Source organism: Geotrypetes seraphini, chromosome 4 (genome assembly GCF_902459505.1).
Source record: "Geotrypetes seraphini chromosome 4, aGeoSer1.1, whole genome shotgun sequence".
Classification (NCBI taxonomy): Eukaryota; Metazoa; Chordata; class Amphibia; order Gymnophiona; family Dermophiidae; genus Geotrypetes; species Geotrypetes seraphini.
The window spans coordinates 297,833,198-297,853,883 of NC_047087.1; the positions used below are offsets into that span (position 1 = coordinate 297,833,198).

The following is a 20,686-nucleotide window of genomic DNA, read 5'->3' on the forward strand; positions in this document are numbered from 1 at the left end:
CTTTCAGCCTAAAACAGTGTGGGATTTGCAGTGCCTGATCCCGCCCATTGAAGCCAGCGTTGTAAGCCCCATAATGAACCAGGATGGGATGGTCAGAAATCCAGGACTGTTCCAAAAAAGGGTAACGTGGTATCTCTTAAAGCAGTGCAGAATGAGTCTTAGACACTGACTTGTTTGGTTTCATGGCACTCGTTCATCTTTTTTTTTGAGATTTCTCTTCTGCTTTAATAAATTTTATTTTATTTTTATTACAACATGTTCCCACATAAACTGTGAACTCATCCCCTTCTCCCTACTTTCTGGAGTCCACGCCTGAGCTGTTTATATGGCTTTGTGCATGGCTTTGTGCTTCACAGATTGTCAGGGTGATACCATCATCCCCCAAGCATTTCTTTCCTAGGAGTGTGTACAAACTGCTTGTTTTAGTTTCATTTGTTTCAGGGGTTACTTTCCCATTTTTACAGTTTTTTTAAAAAATTGTTTTGGGGTTTTTTTGTATTGTTTTCTTTAATTTAATTGAAAAGAGGCAAAACTTAAACAGGAACAAAATGGAGAAAATGGCCTAAAGGCGCCCTTCGGCTTTAGCCATTGAGAGTTCAGTACTCCCCTGAAATATGGGGGGGGGGGGGGTTCCGTTCCAGGAACCCCCGTGAATTTTGAAAAACCGCAAATGTGGGGTTACTGCCCCATTTTTACAGTTTTTAAAAAAATTGTTTTGGGGTTTTTTGTATTGTTTTCTTTAATTTAATTGAAAAGAGGCAAAACTTAAACAGGAACAAAATGGAGAAAATGGCCTAAAGGCGCCCTTCGGCTTTAGCCATTGAGAGTTCAGTACTCCCCTGAAATATGGGGGGGGGGGGTTCCGTTCCAGGAACCCCCGTGAATTTTGAAAAACCGCAAATGTGGGGTTACTGCCCCATTTTTACAGTTTTTAAAAAAAATTGTTTTGGGGTTTTTTGTATTGTTTTCTTTAATTTAATTGAAAAGAGGCAAAACTTAAACAGGAACAAAATGGAGAAAATGGCCTAAAGGCGCCCTTCGGCTTTAGCCATTGAGAGTACAGTACTCCATTGAAATTTGGGGGGGTTCCGTTCCAGGAACCCCCGTGAATTTTGAAAAACCACGAATGCGGTTTTTCGCCTGTCAAAAGGTAGGGGAGGCAGGAGAGGGCAGCTGGAGTGCCGGTGGGTGAAGAAAATCACTCGTGCTCTGCTCCGACCACCTCTTCCTGTAGTAAAGTTGGGCTACACCAATCAGGATTGGTATAGCCCGACTTTACTACAGGAAGAGGCAGTCGGAGAAGACCGCAAATGAGTGAGTCCGTGATTCACGAAGTGTGAATTTGCGGGGGAGCACCGTATTCTATAAGTTGTGTATTTTGCTTGGTGGCTCGCCCATGCTCTGCCCAGGGTAATGCCTCCTTGCAGTAATGCATTAGGACCCTCCTTTTACAAGCTCTATTCGCAGGCGATACATACTTAAACTGGAATGTAAACGTTCACCCATGAAGCAGTCCTTGATTTCATCAAGGAATTTTACCTCCCTTACAGTGGCGTAGTGGGGTTGAGTGGCACCCAGGGTGGTAGAATCCCTCCCCCACCCTCTTCTTTGCTTCCCCTGCTCCTTCCCGGCTTCTCTGCCATGCATGTGCCCCTTACCTTGCTGTCCCCCCATACCTTGCTGCCCGCGTCATATTGGCTATCCCTCTGATCCCCAAATCACACTTAGGGTGAGGTTAAAATAACCAAACAGTCCAATTCTTAAAAAAGGCTCACCCAACTTGACATATAATACTGTTCATGAAATAACTGAACACCTATATAGGCAAAAAGTGCTTAGAACCAGTTTGGTAGGGGTCACGCCCCTAAATGCACCTTTCTTGGTCAATCACAGCACTTAAAGAGCTCCCCCTTTTTTTCTGGCATTAGTCCATCAGTTTTAAATCTGTATAACCTTTTGAATGATTTATCTTGTACTTAGCTTGAGATATTGTCAAAATCAAAGTTCTGGGTAAACTGCAGGTCCTCATTTAAATTAATAAATATCTGTTTCAAATGCTACGTTAATTTTCAGTGACAGAATTTCACGGATAGCACTGCTGAGACCTATAACTTCAAATGGAATTCAGATCTATACTAATGAACCCTATCTAAATTTTTTTTTTTCTGCTGCTGTAGCTTTAAAGGAAAATTGTGATTAAACTCCAAAGAGACTGAAGCTTGGGCAGGACCTGTTCCAGCTGGGATCAAAGTCCAGGCAGCTCACATTCCAAACTCAGGCCTTGCTTGGGCTGCCTGCATTGATCTTGGGTAATCCATGACCCCATTGCTCTCTCTGAAACTCACAAGGCAGGTGAAAATACAGAACAAACCCTAGAAGTAGTTTCCTAGAATTGGTAAGAAACATAGAAACATGACGGCAGTTAAAGGCCAAATGGCCCATCCACAGCATCCACTACATCCTCCTCTCCCTGTTGGCTAAGGCTCTTAACATTTGCATCTCCTCTTTCTATTGGCTACGGCAGTGTTCTTCAACCACCGGTCCATGGACCAGTGCCGGTCCACAGAAATTTCCTATCGGTCCACAGGGCCAGCACGTGCATCAGGCCCAAAACAGTGTTCTTCAACCGCCGGTCCACAGTGCAATCGATGCGGCGTTATCTTTGAGCCAGCTCCCTCACTGATTCAGTGCACAAAGCCACGGGCAGCGGCTCCTACGGGCGTCCTGCGCCTGAACCGGAAGCTATCCTGAAAACCTGACTGGCTGGTGGTCCCCCAGGACAGGGTTGGGAACCAGTAGACCAGACTGTATTTTCAGAACCTTTTTACATGTTAATCTTCCATTCGCCCTAAATTCAGTTTTGCTGGTTGCTGTGTGGAACAAAGTTTAATTGATGTGACTGTGAGCAACACCTTTGGAGTCCAGGCTGCACGTCCCCTCCAAAGGGAGAAGATTTACAGCCTGCAAAGTAAAGACACAAAGACTAATAAATAGAAATTCTGTATCAGGTTTATTAATAAAAGATGATAATTTAACAGCATTTGTACCTTGGGGGTTCAAGTACCCTACGCATCCTATCCTTGGACCCCCCAAAATCCAGCAGTTGGACTGTTTCTTTTATACTTTTTTTTTACATCACACTCATTAATTAGCATATTCACGTAACGCCAATGTAACAATGCAAAATTAATCACAAGATTTCCAGCAAGTTATTAAGACACATCCACCTTACTTCCTCTTTCTGCTTAGACATAAACCTCAAATGATTTGATCTTTAACTTCATCTCACCTCAGTTATGTTTGAACAGAACACAATACAGGGATTCAAAGTGGGTTTAGATAAATTCCTGAAGGAGAAGGGGATTGAGGGGTACAGATAGAAGTAGTGATGGGTTATAGGATGAGTTCAGGGACCACTGACAGGTCATGGACCTGATGGGCCGCCGCAGGTGTGGACTTCTGGGCACGATGGACCTCTGGTCTGACCCAGCAGAGGCAACTTCTTATGTTCTTATGTTCTCCTTCTCTCTGACGTTAAAAACATCAGAGGGAAGGCTTCCAGATGAGACACGGGACGTGCAAGGTGCAATTAGTACTATTATGAAGGCGGGGTCTGGCCCATGACTTAGCCCAGTGTTTTTCAACCGCCGGTCCACGGACTGATGCCGGTCCACAGAATAATTCTTTTATTTCTGCCAGTCCATAGGTGTATAAAGGTTGAAAAACACTGGGCTACGGCTCTTTACACCTGTATTGTGAGATCATAGAGCTGCCCATCCGCAGTAACCATTATCTCTTTCTCTCTCCGAGAGATCCCACGTGCCTATCCCAGGCCCTTTTGAATTCAGACACAGTCTCTGTTTCCACCACTCTTCTGGGAGACTCTATCATGCATATACCACCCTAGAAGCCTGCCTAATCATGCTCCTGTGCTGATTTATTCAATCATGTGTAGGGTTGCCGGATTTTCAGTCCTGCCCTAGCTCCGTGCCCCCCTCCCCCCCCCCCCCTGCCTGCTTTGGTTGGGCAGGAGGCAATCCGCTCATGCACGGATTGCCTCCTGCCCGGCACGATTGAGAGGAGGCTTTTCAAAACCCAGACAAACAATCTTATGTGGTTGAAAGATTTTTAGGAAAGTTGTCTTCCAGTGGATGCGCACAGGATTTACTGTTTCTCGATTAAATACTGAAGTGAGCAGAGATGTAGTGACCGCATGGCAAGGATTTCATGGCATGTACCATTTTATTTGATTTCACGGCTGGCCTCTTTACTCTTTATCTCCTTAGAGTTAAGAGTTTAAAATAATGGCTAGATGATGCTGTTTGCAGGGTGAATACAGAGAATATGTGCCAGCTCCGAAGAATGCACAGACAAGCCTTGTGCCTCTTTCTGTGGAATCCTGCGTCTAATCTGTGTAATTGTACTGGAGTTACTGGGAGCTTCCCAAATCTAGGATTACCAGACGTCCGGAAAAAACCTGGCCATGTCCCCGTTTTAGAGGGCTGGCCACCTGGAGGGATTTCCAAAACCTGGCAATTTGTCTGGGTTTTGAAAGTCCCTGAGCTTGGGGCGGCATCTGGATGCCCTCTGCGCATGATGTCATCACATTGATCTCCTCTGCGCATGATGTCATCATGTCGACGGCCTCTGCACATGATGTCATCTCGTCGACGTCCACACATGCACAGAGGGCCTCCAGACCTCGGGGAAGGAGACAGGAGGTTCAGCTGGGGCAGGGCTGGGGCAGGGTGGATCTGGATTGAGTGGGGCTGGAGGGAGGAAAAGTGCGGTGCCAGGTGTCATCTTCTGTTAAAGAGGAAATCTGGCAATCCTACCCAAAGCTGGCCTTGGTATAACCACATATGGCATTATATATTGCACATTAAACAAACCAAATGCAACCCTGAGCCTAAGATCTAAAATGTTTGCAATCAAGCGTGAAAGGAAGGAATTAACTCACCTCTACTCTGAGTCCGCCCCCTGGTGGAGGAAGATGCTGAGAAAGGATTGAGAAAAAAGGAGTATTAGGTTCTGCCAGAAATTTCATTTAAGTTCTAAGAGAATTTAAATTACAGGTCTTCTGCCCCCATATTCATGGAATATAAAATAGAAAAAAACCTCCCAAACCCCAAGACTAGAAAATGATTAGGGGAAAGAGACAAAGACCAACTGAAACTTGAACAATAACCAAGATTAATAAATATTAATTAAAGCAGGAGAGCCCTCAGTCACACAGCCACCGCTGGAAAATCCAGAGTGTAGCTGTCGCGGGGTTACACCCAAAAGAGTGTTAACTGCGGAACATCCCTGGGCTCTCTCCGCGTGAGAAGTGATTAACTAGTGCAACAAAAAAGTGCAATGCGTGCAATTCCTTTTGGCCCCATGCTTGGGGGACAGAGACAAATTTCAACTTAACTTTAAGAAGGTGTGTGTGTTTTTGATGATTATTTTTCACTCGCATTGCACTTTTTTGTTGCACTAGTTAATCACTTCTCACGCGGAGAGAGCCCAGGGATGTTCCGCAGTTAACACTCTTTTGGGTGTAACCCCGCGACAGCTACACTCTGGATTTTCCAGCGGTGGCTGTGTGACTGAGGGCTCTCCTGCTTTCATTAATATTTATTAATCTTGGTTATTGTTCAAGTTTCAGTTGGTCTTTGTCTCTTTCCCCTAATCATTTTCTAGTCTTGGGGTTTGGGAGGTTTTTTTTCTATTTTGTGATTTTCCCACCTCCATTTGCAGGGTTTATTTTTTGTTCTTTGAGCCCATATTCATGGAGGCAGGCTGTTTGTGTTTAAGTGTATATGTTAAGCATGGCCTATAGCAGATTCTAGTATCTGTGACTTTAAACAGAATAGGACTACAGAATGATGAATTTTTTGCTCTCTTTGTGATAGGTCCTTTCAGTTTACATGTACCAGATCCCTGTGTATTATAGGACACTTTCCATTGATTGCTTGTTATCTAGAATGCTGGGCTAGCAGCAATCAGATCCATAGGCCCCTCCCTGTACATCCCAGGATGCATCGAGAAGAGGAATGGGCATTCATCCTGCCAAACTTTGCATCTAAAAGGTATGAGGCAGCGGTCAGGGGGATGGGGATATCCTCAGGCAGGATTGTCGGGTGTGTGGGAAGGAGTTATTTTAATTAATTACACTTCCCCCTCCGTATTCGCGAATTCCGTATCTACGGATTCGCTTATTTGCGGTTTTAAACCAAAAATTCCTTTTTCTTTTGTCGGGCTATTTTAAGTCCTGTAAGCCCCCCATGCAGATCGCTCACAGGAAATGGCTCGAGAGACTACGGGAGCTCAAGGCAGCCATTTCCTGTGAGCGATCTGCACGGGGCAGGAGCGTGGGAAGATCGCTCCTGCCCCGAAAACCTGCTAGATCACCAGGTAAGGCTAAGGGGGTGGAGGGGCTTTCAGGGCTTAAAATAGCCGGGGGAAGCGGTGGTTAGGGGCAGAACCGGCACGAATAAATATTCGCGTTTTTTAATATTCGCAGGCCGGCTCTGTCCCTAATCCCCACGAATACAGAGGGGGAAGTGTAATTAATTAATTTTTTTTATTGGGCGCATCTGTTGTGTGCTCGCACAGCAGTTGCCAGCAGCTCCAAAGCTTCCAGAAAATATCAGCACCGATTATTCAGTACTGGGGGAGGGGGTGTTCCAGTTTGTGCATTGCTAGGAGGGGTCATTTAAATACTAATGAGCTCCTACTAATGCATTTACATAGGGTTCTTGGTGGCTGCTACGATGATCAGTATCAGCCACGGAGAACCCTTTTGTGAGCTGGAAACACAGCTTTCCTTGCTAGTAAAAGTGCTTTGATGGCTCTTACTGCCACGGAAAGCTTTTGTGCATCGGGGCTTGAGAATCTATCCTGGTAATGTTTTTGAGATTACAGTACTTGAGAGGGTTTAAGCTATCTGTTGATCTCTAGGGAGAGATTAGAACAGTGACAAAACTTACTGAAGTCAATACAAGATCCCTGCATTTGTTCTTTCCTTTCCACAAGAGAAGGAATGCAATGCAATGTGATTATGTATGATTCCGTTATGAAATCATATTATTTCTTGCGGACCAACTCCTGTTTCCCTAAGTTGTCTTCTGGCTTTCCCAGAAATGCTACTCTACACTCTCTCCTTGCACATCAGTCTCTCATCAGTCCCTCCTTTATTCTCTCTCCCTTTCTGTAGTTTAATTCCGCTCGTCTCTTTCCCATTCTTTTCTCTCTGGCTTCTCCTCTTCGACTCCTCTTGTAATGTCACTCCCGTCGCCTTCAGCTTATCGGTCTCTTTCTCCTTAACTTTCTCCCCCATTGCTCAGCCCTTGCTCTACTCTCCTCATCTTCAACATCAACCCGACTCCCTTTCCCTCCTAGGTTCTACATATAAGGAAGTTGACTGTGACACTGTAACGGTTCGTAATATGGGTACTATCAGATTTGTATCACCTGTCAATTAATCTAGCAGCCCAATAATATTGGTGAATCCTCCTTGAGCTCGGGGGTTATGGCCCAGTGATTACTAATTTGACTTTTGGGATGAATGAAATCAGCATAACCATTCAGTTACTCAGAAATGTTAAATGAACATACCAAATTCTTTTCTCGTGTATTCTGGAGAAGAATTTCCACTGGAGCTTCCTAAAGAAGAACAGAGAACAATTACAGCTTTTCACTAAAGTGTGATGTCTATTAAGCCCCTTTTTATAATAGATGCTATATATGCATAAAGAAGTTGAAATAGTAACTCTTCCCTGAGGCATCTTGAGAATTATTCACAATGACTACCGTCTTTTTTGCTCTGCAATTTCCTCCTGTTCATATGGGCTTCCAGCACGTCTGGTGTTAGGTGTGGGCAAGCAGGGCATCAGCCTTGGGCCCCACAGCATCAGGGGTCCTCCATAGGCCAGGATGTCCTTCTCTTCTACCCCACTCTGTTCCAAAGTCCCCTTCACTTTTTAAAAATGCAAAAGAGTTACTGTTCTTCTGCTGCGGTCTATCCCCCCCCCCCTCTGCTGCAGCTTCCAGTTTCTCAGAGATCATGGAAGCACGCAGTTGAGTGCGCATGCGTGGCTAGGGTTTTATTATATAGGATTATATGTTGTTATATTTGTATTTTGCACTGTTAATATATGAAAAATCAATAAAGAATTAAAAAAAAAAAAAGGTCTGTCCTGCAAAGGCCCTATTTCCCCAGCTACTGAGATGCCGTCAAAACCTACTCCAGCCCCTCTTGATCTGTATTTCCACCCATGGGACATAGACCGCAGAACAGTGTCTCGCAAACGTTGCGAGCCGTGGCACACTAAAATGGCGGCTGCGGCTCAAGGGCACCCAGAAGTGCGCGGCGTCGACACGATGATGTCACACGCATGCGTGATGTCATCCCATCGACGTCTACGCAGGCGCGGGGGCCCTCCAGATGGGGGGGGGGGGTCCGGATTTTCCAGACGGAAAATCTGGTAACCCTAGTTCCAAGCATGCGTAATGATGTAGTACAGAGAAGTGGTTTTTACATTGCTACATCTGATGTTTACTCATTATTGCCTCTGCAATCGGAAATCAGTATTCACGGTAGCTCAGTCAGCTCGCAGGACAGAAAGCTAAATATCTACAAACTGTTTCTTGTTTAGAATAACCCAATTGTACACCGCTGCCTTCATAAAATGGGCATAAAATAGATGCCTTTTGGACATTTCATACAGGTGCCTTGTCATCAAATTATCCATCCCGCCACATGCAAGAATAATATGCGACGATTACAACTAATGCAAAACACTGCGGTCAGACTAATCTTCGGTCTAACGAAGTTCGATCACGTGACACCATACTTCAAACAGCTACACTGGCTGCCGATGGAAGCTCGTGTAAAGTTTAAATTCGCCTGCCTCTGTTTTAAAGTTTTCTACGGTCTAACCCCTAAATACATCACTGACCTATTCTCCTTCTCAGCCAACAAACACAAGAGAAGCTCCCACTCGCACTTCGTTTCTCCCCCGGTTAGAGGATGCAAACTAAAAAAACACCATGAGCATCTTCTCTCACATCAGGCTGCTCTATGGGGTAAAGACCTAGAACAGCTCCTATTGCCCACCACTTATGAGGTATTCAGGAAACGCCTCAAAACTCACCTATTCCTGAAATACCTAGACAGCTGACCCACTTCCCTCCTTCCCCTCTCTTGCCCTTTCTCCCCATTGTTCCCACATCCCTTAAGTTAACTCAACTTGTACGTCAACTCAACTTGTACCCCACTAATCTTCTGTAAACCGCATAGAACTTAATGGTATTGCGGTATATAAACTGTTATTATTATTAATTTATTCACTGGAGCATGCTTTTTAAAGATGTTTATGAGATTTATAGCCAGGACTAAATGCATATGAGATTCAGACAACGGGCACATATCAGATAGTTCCCCTCCCCCTTCCGTTCTTCCCATCCCCCCCCTCCTTTTATTTTTATGACATGTATCCCATTCATTTCCCTTTTGTAGCATATATTACCAGTTATGTGTTGTATTCTATATTGTCTTTTCCCTAGGTTGCTTATATTTAAAAAAAATTTTTTTTCTTTTATTATACAATGTATACCGCTTCGGTAATTAAAGCGGTATGTCGAGCTTAACTAAACTCGGACTTGATGCTTAACTGTCCAGTTATCATAGCAGTAGCTCCACCTACCTTCATAGGCCGCATGGCGGGTAACGGAGGTATAGGTCTTCCTGTCAAATGTTGAGCCAGGTGAAACGGAGAGCGTAGAGCTGGGAGATGGAGCCCGCTTTGAGCCCAAGGACCCTACTTGCAATCTCGAACTGCTACCTATAAATCAGGAAGCAAAGCGATAAGCAAGTCCTAAGATATGGTTCCAGTCATTTCTGGTTGCCAGCGCTTGTGGTGTTCTGCCCCCCCCCCCCCCTCCGGCAGCCTTGCACTAGTTTAAGATGTGTTTAATGCATTCCCTCTCTCCACGGGACTTTATGCTGCAGCCAGTTTGTGAGCAAGGCACTAATTAGTACTAATTAGCAGTTGTGTGCATAACTGCCCTTAGGATTCTGTAAATTGTGTATACATAATCCATAGTGTGCAACTGCCATGGTGGTGTAGACCTGGGAGGGGCATGGGCAGGTCTAGCACTTAAGTCTAGCATTTAGACCAGCCATTGAGCTTGAGTGGGTGCTCTGTCTTGCTTAAAGTTAGGCCCATAACTGCAGGCATAATTGTGCTTAGCGCCCAACTGTAGGGGATGCAGAGAGAATTATGCCCACGAGTCTTCAGTTATGCCCATCAGTTTCCACTTTGTTCTGCAAAGCCTCCAACCTTAACTTAGCAAGAATTCTTGGCCAGGGACAATGCATCAGGAATTCTTCCTGGAGCTGCAATCAGAGGGCCCAAATCCAACCAGGGTATTGCAGGAAACCCCTACACTGCCTCCTCAGTATCCCATGCTGTGGGGATACTGGGAATTCAGCCAGGTCCATCCGCACGAGTTACTCCAGGACTGCACTTTCTAATCATTCTGAGTTTCCTAATTTAATTCAATTTGACAAACTATAATCTGCCAGTCCTGAAACTAGAGGGGAAAGGGAAGGAGGACTTGTATAGTGCCTTTGGCATTTCAAAGCTGATGGCACTGGAGGACTAAGTGGCTTATCCAGCGTCACAAGGAGCAGCACCGGGATTTGATCTCGCAACCTCTGGGTGCAGAGGCAGCAGCTCAACCAGTGAGCCCTAGCGCTTCCTACTGGGTTGGCAGCTCTTACGTTCGCCAAGTCTAGGATAATCAAGCCATTGTGACATCACTGATGAGGCTGGCTGTTAGGCATTGGTGAGATGAGGCATTATGACATCACAGTCTCAGCTCTGGAATGTTGCTGTTCTTTGGGTTTCTGCCTGGTACTTGGGAAAGGGAATGGGGGAGTTGTATACCACCTTTTTGTGGCTTTGGCATTTTAAAGCTGACATTCATGCCCAGGGTCACAAGCAGCAACACTGTGATTTGATCTCGCAACTTCCTCCTTGTTAGGACAATCATTTCGACACACTCAGTTTGTTGCCTGTAATAACTATGTATTACAGTCTTTCTAGAGACTCTTAAATTTATAGAGATCATAATCCATTAACCTCTTACAGTCCTTTCGGTCTGATCAGTTTAATACTTACTTGTGACATAGCTGCTTCCATGACTCAAAACCTTCTTTTCCATTCCACTCCCTCTACTCTGTGATGATACCTTGGCCCCACTGCTGTTTCTTCCTTCTGTTGGAAAAGAAATCCCCGCCCCCCGGACAAAATAAGGCATGAGCGTTCCCAGAAAACACTTTGGTCTTTTGTTTGTTTTGCTTAACTTATATAGCACGGAAAGGCATACGCAGCGCTGTACGTTTTGACATTTAATAGACGGTCCCAGCTCGGAAGAGTTTACGATCTAACTTGGACAGACAGACATGACATATAGGGGGGAGGATATCTTTTTGGTTATTTTTTGATTCATTTGTTGGATGGGAGAGGAGGGATATTTTTCTTCTGCATGCTTATTGATTGAACATAAGAAGCGCCATCTCCGGATCAGACCTTCGGTCCATCAAGTCCGGCGATCCGCACACGCGGAGGCCTAGCCAGGTGTACACCTGGTGTAATTTTTAGTCACCCAAATCCTTCTTTGCCTCTCGTAAGGAGATGTGCATCTAGTTTGCTTTTGAATCCTAGGACGGTCGATTCCGCAATAACCTCCTCTGGGAGAGCTTTCCAGGTGTCCACCACTCGAAGCGTGAAGCAGAACTTCCTGATATTTGTCCTGCACTTGTCCCCCTTTAGCTTCATTCCATGTCCTCTTGTCCGTGTCAAATTGGACATTGTAAGTCAGTGGTGTCGAACCTGCGGCCCCCGAGAAGTATTCTGTGTGGCTCCAGTCGAGGGCGATGCAGTGTTTTCCTCTTCTGTCCCCGGGTGTTTACCGTCTCGCCGGCTCACTCCTCTGTCTTGCTGCGGCATTTGCGCGGCCCCAAAAACATTTTTTTTTCGGCCAATGCGGCCCAGGGAAGCCAAAAGGTTGGACACCCCTGTTGCAAATAATTGAATTTAAGTGCTTATGTTGTTTATTAATGTCAATATATTTCCTGGCACTTTGTATTAGTTTGGAAAATTAACAAAGATTAAAACAAAAAAAAATATTTAAAAAACCAAAAATAAATGAAATTCTGGGGCTCCCTTCCAAATCTCCCTTCTGACTCCTGTTTTAAAAAAAATTATGCCCCCTCTTTTACAAAGGCGCACTATGCTTTTTAGTGCGTGCTAAATATTAGCGTGCACTAGACACACACTAAATGCTAATGCGCGCATGTTATTCTATGGACCCGTTAGCGGTTAGCGCACGCGTTGATTTAGGGCTCCTTTTATTAAGCCGCGCTAGCGGGGGTTAACGCGCGAGACCTTTCATCGCGCGCTAACCCCCGCGCTGGCCTAAAAACTACCGCCTGCTCAAGAGGAGGCGGTAAGACTAGCGCGGCTGGCGGTTTAGCACATGGTATTCCATGCGTCATACCGCTAGCGCGCCTTTGTAAAAGGAGCCCTTAATGCACGCTAAATCCGCGCTAAAACGCTTAGCCCGCCTTTGTAAAAGAGGGTCATGGTGTGGGTATAAGACCCATTCACCTGCTCTTTAAAATCTTTGCTAAAGAAGGTGGCTCCAGGTATCTCCCGATCCCTCCCTCAGGTCCCCCCCGAATCCCTCACACTACACTTGAAGCAGGATTGTCCCTTATCTGCTTCCTACACCGTGTCGGACACTGAAGAGGCAGTCGAGCTATTTTATCATTGACTTGTCAAAACTCAGAATGCAGCCCTGCGAGAAGGGTCCAAACGCAACCACCTTCTTCTGTAAAGATTGGATAGGTTGGGAGGACAGTGGGAGAGCCTAGAAGCTCACAGATGTAAGGCTGAGCAGATGGATGGGAAGAGAAAGGGGGAGGCTTTTAAAATGACATACTCCACCTAAGAAAACTTTGTATCATTTCAGATACAAAACTCCTGAGCCTATGGCATCTACTACAGAAAAGGGTGGTAGAAATACTTTATTGCAGAAAGGGTGGTAGATGCGTGGAACAGTCTCCCGGAACAGGTGGTGGAGATAGAGACTGTGTTAGGCTTGTGCCTAGGATAGGCACGTAGGATCTCTTCGAAAGAGGAAGAGATAATGGTTACTGAGGATGGGCAGACTGGATGGGCCATTTGGCCTTTATCTGACATCATGTTTCTATGTTTCTATAACTATAAAGTTCTATAACATCACAATGCAGGTGTAAAGAGCCTTAGCCAATAGGGAGAGGAGAAGATAGTGGATGCTGTGGATGGGCAGACTGGATGGGCCATTTGGCCTTTATCTGACATCCTGTTTCTATGTTTCTAAAACAGATGGTATTTCTCATTCTGACTGACAATAAAGCTCCTGCTGATAATATGCCAGGAACCATATTATCAGTACAGTTGTACAGTGCTGTCAGGATCATTAAAGCAAGATCATTAAAAGGGGAAGCTATCTTAGTTTGATGCTATAAAACTGACAGAGGCAGGTGGAACCTTATAGACCAGTGGTCTCAAACTCGTGGCCCGCCAGGTACTATTTTGAGGCCCACGGTATGTTTATCATAATCACAAAAATTAAATAAAACAGTTTCTTGATCATATGTCTCTTTAGCTATAAATTACAATATTATTATTAAGACTTAGCCAAAAGGAAAGATTTATAAACTATAAAGAGTTTTTCCTCATGCAACATTGTCATTTCTTTAATAAGACATTAACTATTTTTTTCTGAGGCCCTCCAAGTACCTACAAATCCAAAATGTGGCCCTGCAAAGGGTTGGAGTTGGAGACCACTGGTATAGATCAACCAATGTATTGAGACATCTGATGAAGTGGACTCTAGTCCTCCAAAGCTCGCACCTCAATAATTTGGTTAGTCTATAAAGGTGCCATCTGTGACTATCAGTTTTAAAACAAATATAGTTTTGCTGGAAGAACTTCATACTTCCAACAATGCAGAGATCTTGCAGCTGTTTTGGTTCTTGAGAAGAAAAACAGAAGAGAGAAAAAAAAAAAGTCCACTGCAGGTAGCTCAAAGGAGAAGACAACAGTGGGGTGGACAGACACTTATTCCAGTGGTGTTCTAAATTGTAGTCTTTACACATAACAGAAAAACAATTCACTTGAGTCAACATAAATCGTGTTTCGGCTTGAGGGCATTGACAGAGTAAATGTTCCGAAAATATCAAAAGGCGCTAGATGTGAACCTGGACACTGAATCCTCTGCAAGTTTTGATCTGTGATTAGACCAACATGAAAATTATTCAGAGCTGGCACTCTACCTGAGCTCCCAAGACCCTAGAAGATTTTTCTTTAACTATGAGCAGCCAGTATTTGACAAAATGCCAATTTGCTCTCAAAAGCTGAGGCACATTTTTGGATCACTCTTGTGTTGAAACAATTAATAGCTGTCACAACCTGCAAAATCTCTAGAGATTCCAATAGGTATTTTTGTAGGTCTGCACATTCTCTTCATCGAGAACCAGTTTATAGATGTCATTGGGGTTTACACTTTATTTTGCTATAAACTTTTAAATGTGAACTATTCAATGCACTGAGTTGGAACTTGTTTTCAATACAATTTGTCCCTACGGCTAAAGCAAGCCTGGTCTGGTTAGTAAGCAGAGCCCATATTGTGAGCAGAGTCGTCTTAATAAAGAGATTTGGAGAGTTCTGGGATAGAGCTCTTAATTATACTGCTGCATTTATAACATTATACCACAAAAGGACAAAATAAAACGGCTGAATTATCCATCTTGGGTCTCTTCTTAGTTTGCTAGTAACCAATCAGTGTTTTCTCCATGTGAGGATTTGGAAGTTCTTAAACATGCCCATACAGATGCCCTCTTAAGAAAGAGATTTGGAAATGCTTTTGCTGAAGTAAATTTGAGTAAAGGAACATTTGGAAGGGAGAAAATATCCTATCCATTCAGTCAGTCGTGTCCGACCCTTGGATACTCTGTAGGCCAGTCAACGCCATGCTGCCCTGTTCTCCATGGTTTCTTTCAATTGCTTGATGTTCATTCCCATGTCATTCTTGATGGTATCCAGCCAACGGGCCTTTGGTCTCCCCTGCTTCCTATTACCAATGACCATTCTGAGTAGCACCTCCTTATCTAGTGAATTCACCCTCATCACATGTCCAAAATAGGTCAGTTTCTGTCTGGTAATCTTGCCTTCCAGGGACAACTCTCAAATGATCAAGAACATCTTTGCTGGTGATCCAAGCTGTCCATGGGATTCGTAGAAGTCTTTTCCAGCACCACAGCTCAAAGACGTTGATTTTTCTTCTATCTGTTTTCGTGAGTGTCCATATCTTGCAGCCATATTTCACGATTGGGAACACAATGGAAGTGATCAGTCTTTGTTTGATGGTGACTGAGACATCCTTTCACTTCCATATTTGGTCCAAATGGTAATATACTGTAGCCATATTGCTTGGTTCAATAGATGGTAGAATGTGGGTTGTGGTTTCCATATTTATGTGTGTATCAGTGCCTAATAATTTTGGAAGTACGACCTTGCTGCACCAAATTTTGAGGCCAATGTAAGCTCTTTGTGGGGGAGGGGGTTAAGAGTACTGATTCGAGAGAATGGGGAGGCAAAGTTGGCACCTTGAAATAAGACGTATGTGTACAGTTGTACCACTATTATCTGTAGTTGCACACTTTCTACTTTTTTTTTAAAATAAACAATTTTTCCCTTGCTAAAGAGGAAGCATGGAGAATTTTATATTTCACATTTTTCTGAAACTGTGATTGGCTCCCCATTACTCAACCAAAATGGAAAACATTGATATCTAAGAATATCTGGAATAGCAGAAAAGGAAATTCCACTTACTTGGTGGTAACGATGTCAATCTTGTTGTGATTACAGTCTCTGTAACAAGGGAAAAATAACCAAGACTTTTGTTATTCTTCAGAAAAAAAATAACCCTAGACTTGGGGTTTTTGTTAATGCATCCAACATCATATGACATGAATATGTTCAAATGTAAGGCTTGAAAACTTTCACTGAGATTTGGGTTTTTCTATGGATCTCACAGATTCTAGATCTAAATAAAAAAAGGTCAAACCCTTGTAAATGAAGAAAAAATTTTCCACCTAGCAATGCATCTGTAATTGCTGTGTCTCAAAACCACCATCAGCTGATCTGATGCCCTCAAGAGGAATTTCTCCTACTGTATGAGGGGATGCTGAAAAGTTCTCAACCCGCCAAGAAGACAATGACGTGGATATGGTTCAATCAATGCTCTTGAAGGAACAACCTTAATTGTAGAGAACATTTTTCTTGACTTTTTTTTAAAACAGATAATACTGACAGGAGCAAGCCTCAGAAAACGGAGTGATTTATCTCATACTGGAATTTCTTTCAAGAAAAGAAAAAGTGAAGGAATTAATTAACTTATTTATGAATTTTTAATAAAGCAATGAATAAAGTAACTGAATTGATAGTCTAAATAATGGTTGGAAGGATGGGTTCAAGCCTGTGATGTCATCAGGAGTAGAGAAAAAACTTTTTCTTCTCTTGGAAGAAAGTACAGTATGAGATAAATCACTCCGTTTTTCTGAGGCCTGTTCCTGTCTGTATTATCTGTTTTAAAAAAAAGTGAAGAAAAATGTTCTCCACAATTTAGGTTGTTCCTTCAATGGTTTTGCTGTTTTATATTTAACTATTTAATTAACCATTTAGTTTCGTAGATCAATCAATGCTCTGAAACTATGTCAAAAAACCCATAGAGTTTTGTTTCTGCATATTGGCACTTAATCAAATAAGACAGAAAGATGACGACAGATAAAGGCCAAATGGTCCATCTAGTCTGCCCATTCATAGTAACCATTATCCCTTTCTCTTTCCGAAAGATCCCACGTGCGCTTGTTTTGTAAACTCCCACAGTGGAAGGCACCACTTACCCAAATCAGGGCCTTGGTGCGTGCTAAATGCTTAGAAGTCCAGTTAAATCTAATGGCTTCTCGGCATTTACCCCCTCGTTTACAAAGCCACGCTAGCGGCCAGTGGCTTAGTAAGGGTGGGTGGCGCCTTGGGTGGGTGGTGCCCCGCCCTCTTCTTCACCTCCCTGCCATTCGCACGCCCCCCTTCCCTTTCCTCCGGCGTGAGCAGCGTGCCCACGTCGGTGTCATCTCGCCCTTTGATGTCATTTCCTAGGCGCGGGTACTGGAAGTGACGTCAGAGTGAGTACCGATGCTGACGTGGGCAGCGACCTCGTGCCAGGGAAGTAGAAAAGGTACGAGGGATGGCAAGGAGAGGAGCAGGGGTAGGAGAAGAGGAGCGCCACGCTCTTAGGAAGACCACCCCCGCAGTGGACTGCCCCTCTCCCACACTCCCCTTACTACGCCACGCTAGTAGCTACTGCACGGCAAAAGCCTTGAACCCCCTTAAATCCCTACAGGCTTCGGGGCCATTACTACAGGGGCCCGCACTAGCGGGCTTTGTAAAAAAGGGGGTTAGTGCCCAATCAATAGGCAAGAGATAGACTCATGTGCACTGTCTCCATTATGTGCAAATGTCGGTCATGCATATTCATAGTGGATATCCTGAAAACCCGACTGACCAGGTGCATCCCGAGGACTGGGATGAGAACCACCAAACTAGAGATCAATAAATCTCTGGAATGGTGTTATGAGGTGAAATGGTCCTATTCTCTTACCTCTTCCAGTGCTGATCAAACCGTCTCGAATGCCCTTTTTGGTTACACTATCCATTCCATAGTCACCTGAAAGAAAAAGGCACAATACTAGGAAAACGTGCCTAGACCTTTATTGCAAGGTGCTTAGACGTTTTGGACAGGCAGGATATCAAATCTTAATAAATCTTGGGGACTTGGCCAAGGATATATGTTTTTGTGTTGAAATGTGGGGCCTGTACTGATATAGTAAGAAAGAGCTTTGACTTACAACAATCTTTTAATTTTTTTTTTTTCTTTTTCATGGTATATGTTTTGGCTCCCACTGACTTCAGAAGAGTTGATCTGCGGGATAATGAAGCATTTTCCAGGAACTCTAATAAATGCTGTGGAATGTTATACACTTCCCCCTCCGTATTTGCGAATTCCGTATCTACGGATTCGTGGTTTTAAACCAAAAAATTCATTTTCATTTTTCAGGCTATTTTAAGCCCTGTAAGGCCCCCCCCCTTTAAGCCTTACCTGGTGTTCTAGCAGGTTTTCGGGGCAGGAGCGATCTTTCCACACTCCTGCCCCATGCAGATCGCTCACAGGAAATGGCTCGAGAGACTATGGAAGCTCAAGGCAGCCATTTCCTGTGAGCGATCTGCATGGCGCATGAGCATGGGAAGATCGCTCCTGCCTGAAAACCCACTAGACCACCAGATAAGGCTTAAGGGGGGGGGGGGGCTTTCAGGGCTTAAAATAGCCAGGGGAAACCGGGATTAGGGGTAGAACCGGCTCAAATATTATTTGCGTTTTTAAAAAATATTTACGGGCCGGCTCTGCCCCTAACCACCGCGAATACGGAGGGGGAAGTATATATAGAAGCAGTTCAAACTGGGCCACAGAAGCTATTTTGTGACCCAAAAGTGTCCTCTTTCTCCTTCCAATTTAGTTGGAACCAGGGCTGAGAAGCAGCACCTTAAGCCTTCACATTCCCCTTCCTGGGTTGTATGTACTGTTATAGGAGTTCCTTGTTATTCATCTTGTATTGGCTGCTTTACCAATAAAACTTATTTTTTTTCTTAAAAAGAAATTGTTTTAAATCCACCCACTAGGTGTCGCCACTGTGCTGTGACTGACTGCTCCTCCCCTAAAGGCTATCAATGATGTCTCTTAGCATCTCAGTCCCAGCTAACCAGGGAAGCAGAAGACTCGGGTCAGGAATTGAACCCAGGTCCAGGTACAAGGCAATACATGTCACCAGGTTGACCTTATCGTGTTTGTTTCATTTCCCTTATTTCCAAATAACAGACCAGGGTAGCTGATAACAATGTAATTCCCAGTGATATGATTTTTTTTTTTTTTTGAGGGGGTTGCCCAAGGATTGAGGAAGCTAAATGGCATCATCTCTTTAAAACATTTGATCTTGAGTGTTCATGTTTGCATGACTGCCCAGATGCAACATATCGCTAAAACCTGATGCTTCTTCCTCTAAAATATTACCACAATCCGGCCCTTCCTCGCTGAGCACACTACCGAAACCCTTATCCATGCCCTCATCATCTTGCACTTAGACTACTGCAACTCGTCACTCTCAGGTCTTCTGTTCAGCCATCTCGCTCCCCTCCAATCCGTCCAGAATTCGGCTGTACCACTCATATTCCATGAGAGCTACTATACTCATGTTAACCCTCTCCTAAAGTTCCTTCATTGGCTTCCTAGCTCTTTCTGAATACAATTCGCACTATTCTTACTGGACTACAAATGCATTCACTCAGCTGCCCCTCACTATCTCTCTTCACTTATCTCCCCCTATGATCCACCCCCCCCCCCCCACGAGCTCTGCTCAGCTGGTAAGTCCCTCCTGTCTGTACCCTTCTCTTCCTCTGCCAACTCCAGACTCTGTCCCTTCTACCTTGCTACACCATATGCTTGTAACAAGCTGCCTAAATCCCTATGGCGGGCTCCATCTCTGGCAGGGTTCAAGGTCAAGTTAAAAGCCAACTTCCTTGAGACTGCTTTCAACTCCTAATTCCTCTCATAAGAACATAAGAATAGCCTTATTAAGTCAGACCAATGGTCCATCAAGCCTAGTAGCCCATTCTCACGGTGGCCAATCCAGGTCACTAGTACCTGGCCAAAACCCAAGGAGTAGCAACATTCCATTATCTCAGAGTAAGCAAGATTCCGGAACCCCAAATAGTAGCAACATTCCATGCAGAATCCCCAAAGAGTAGCAACATTCCATACTACCGATCCAGGGCAAACAGTGGCTTCCCCCATGAATTTCTCAATAACAGACTATGGATTTTTCCTCCAGGAAATTGTCCAAACCTTTCTTAAAACCAGCTATCCGCTCTTACCACAACTTCTGGCAACGCATTCCAGAGCTTAACTAGTCTCTGAGTATAAAAATATTTCCTCCTATTGGTTTTAAAAGTATTTCTCTGTAACTTCATCGAGTGTCCCCTAGTCTTTGTAATTTTTGACGGAATGAAAAATCGATCCACTTGCACCCATTCTACTCCACTCAGGATTTTGTAGACTTCAATTACGGTATATCTCCCCTCAGCCATCTCTTTTCCAAGCTGAAGAGCCCTAACCCTTTTAGTCTTTCCTCACCTTGGGTTCTGCATCCCCAGCCCTATATGCCATGTCTGTCTGTCCAAGTTAGATCGTAAACTCTTCTGAGCTGGGACCGTCTATTAAATGTCAAAATGTACAGCGCTGCATATGCCTTCCAGTGCTATATAAGTGATAAATAATAATAATAATGTATTTATATGCCGCCATAGCGGGGAGGTTCTAAGCGGCTCACAACGCAAGAAATAATACATACAATTCCATAAAAATATCCTGGTACAATACAGCAAGGAAACTATACATACATTTCAGTAGTGCATCAGAATAAAAACAGACCAGTAGTAGATTTTTTTAAATGGTTTGATTTTAGCTTTGTGTAATC

General features: G+C 44.0%; 1 protein-coding gene across 1 annotated transcript in view; it reads right to left on the reverse strand.

Moving 5' to 3' along the window:
- The window catches only part of COL17A1 (collagen type XVII alpha 1 chain), a 204,586-nt gene that overhangs the window by 166,900 nt on the left and 17,000 nt on the right, over positions 1–20,686 (reverse strand). Inside the window, exons 2-7 of the mRNA XM_033943541.1 lie at positions 17,761–17,826; positions 15,933–15,971; positions 11,172–11,267; positions 9,693–9,830; positions 7,603–7,650; positions 4,961–4,996 (exon numbers count right to left, since the gene is read on the reverse strand). Coding sequence (XP_033799432.1) covers positions 4,961–4,996; positions 7,603–7,650; positions 9,693–9,830; positions 11,172–11,267; positions 15,933–15,971; positions 17,761–17,815 — 412 coding nt within the window. The 5' untranslated portion in view covers positions 17,816–17,826. The remainder of the gene's footprint in view (positions 1–4,960; positions 4,997–7,602; positions 7,651–9,692; positions 9,831–11,171; positions 11,268–15,932; positions 15,972–17,760; positions 17,827–20,686) is intronic.